Consider the following 1,977-nt stretch of genomic DNA (forward strand, 5'->3'; position numbering starts at 1 on the left):
CTGCTGCTGCTGCTGCTGCTGCTGGGTGTTACTTCCAGCAGCTGCTACGGGGGGAGTACCGAAGGGAAACGCAATGGGGCTTGTAGAGGGTCCGCCTGCAGCAGGCACAAAACCCTAAACCCTAAACCCTAAACCCTAAACCCTAAACCCTAAACCCTAACCCCTAAACCCTCCTACCCCCTAATCTAAACCCCTAAACCCTATTCCTAGCAGCTTTTAAACTTACTTGATCCGTGTGCAGCACCCCAGCCATTCATTAACAAAGGAGGCTTATCATTAGAGATGTTTGAGGGGGCCCCCAGGGGCCCCGCAGCAGCAGGGGGCCCCTGGGGGCCCCCAAAGGGGTTTACATACATTCGTCTTCTATCGACCCCAGGCCCCCTAGTAGATTGAGCAGTGAATGCAGCAGCAGCAGGTGCTGCTGGTGGCGGTGGAGGAGGAGGCTGCTGCTGCTGCTGCTGCTGCTCTTCTTCCTCGTAGTCTTGGGTCTCCTTTCCTGCAGCAGAAAGCAGCAGCAGCAGCAGCAGCAGTGGATTCTACCTCATGTTTGCTTCTGTATAATTGCTGCACAGCTAGCGGGAGCTGAACAGCAGCAACAACAGCATAATAGAACCAGAGAAAGCAGCAGCAGCAGCAGCAGCAAAGCAGAACAGCAGCGACAAAACCTATACGAAGCACCAACAGCAGCAGCAGCAACAACAACGCAACCTCAACAGAAAGCAGCAGCAGGAAAAAAGCAGCAACGGCAACCAAAAACAGCAGCCGCAGCAGCCAGCAGCAACAACAGCAGCAGCAGCAACAGCAGCAGCAGCAGCAGCAGCAGCAACAGCAGCAGCAGCAGCAGCAGCAGGTACCTCTTTCCTCCCATCTTTGTTTTTCTGTGTTGTAGTAGAAAGTGTTTTCAACACCTATTTCTCTCTCTTCGCCAGCTAGCACAGGCAGCACTGCCTTCTTCAGGCCGACAAAGACCCCCCCTAACCAGCTGCTGCTGCTGCTGCTGCTGCTGCTGTCGTTGGGGACCTTCTTGCTGTTGCTGCGGCTGCTACTGTTGCTGCGAACCACCCCTCTAGACCCGCCGCAGCTGGAATCCTGTTGCTGCTGCTGTTGTTGTTGTTGTTGTTGCTGCTGCTGCTGTATGCGCTCTCGTCGAAGCTGGGTAAGGATTGCATCCTGCTGCCGCAGCAAAGAATTCTGCTGCTGCAGCTGCAGCTGCTGCATCTGCTGCCGCAGCAGCTCGCGTAGCTGCTGCGGCACTTTAACTTGCGGCTGTGCCCTCAGAGACGCAGCAGCATATTCACAATACCTCTCCGCCTGCAGCAGCAGCAGCAGCAGCAGCAACGATATGCATGCAAGGTTAACGATACAAGAAGCAGGATCTTGCGGCAAGAAGCAGCAAAGGATCGCGGCAGCAGCAGCACAAGGAGCAGCACCACCACAAGCAGCAGCAGCAACGGAAGAAGCAGCAGCAGCAACAGAAGCAACAACAACATACCTGTTTTAGGAGGCCAACCTCTGCGAGAATTGCTGCAAAACGGATCTTGAAAGGGATCAGGTGTACGTACACCCACTGCACAAGCAGCAGCAGCAGCAGCAGCAGCAGCAACACAGGAGCAAGCAACGCTACTGGAGCACTACCCTACGCCCACCGATGCAAAGACAGCAGCAGAAGCAGCGGCAGCAGAGGATGCAGCGACTGCAGCAGCAGCAGCAGCAGCGACTGCAGCAGCAGCACGCACTTGGGGGTTAGAGAGGCGAAGTATATATTCGAGGGTCTCCGTGAGGATTAGCTGCTCAGCCTCCTGCAGCAGAGCGGACCCACCGCAGCCGCCTGCAGCAGCAGCAGCAGCAGCAGCAGCAGCAGCAGAACCGGAGTGCCCCATCAGCTGAATGGGGAGGTAAACAAAAAGATCTCAGCCGCGCTACCACCTTTCGCCAGCAGCAGCAGCAGCAGCAACAGCAGCAGCAGCAGCAGCAGCA

General features: G+C 56.2%; 1 protein-coding gene across 1 annotated transcript in view; it reads right to left on the bottom strand.

The window, feature by feature from the left end:
- Positions 1-59: 59 nt before the first annotated feature.
- The window catches only part of EAH_00054770 (sybindin-like family domain-containing protein, putative), a gene marked incomplete at both ends in the record, with an annotated part of 7,534 nt that continues 5,616 nt past the window's right edge, over positions 60-1,977 (bottom strand). Inside the window, 5 exons of the mRNA XM_013397741.1 lie at positions 60-95; positions 227-496; positions 855-1,311; positions 1,493-1,567; positions 1,737-1,828. Coding sequence (XP_013253195.1) covers positions 60-95; positions 227-496; positions 855-1,311; positions 1,493-1,567; positions 1,737-1,828 — 930 coding nt within the window. The remainder of the gene's footprint in view (positions 96-226; positions 497-854; positions 1,312-1,492; positions 1,568-1,736; positions 1,829-1,977) is intronic.

The sequence above is a fragment of the Eimeria acervulina genome, genomic scaffold (assembly GCF_000499425.1).
Source record: "Eimeria acervulina Houghton genomic scaffold, Eah_scaff1060, whole genome shotgun sequence".
Lineage (NCBI taxonomy): Eukaryota > Apicomplexa > Conoidasida > Eucoccidiorida > Eimeriidae > Eimeria > Eimeria acervulina.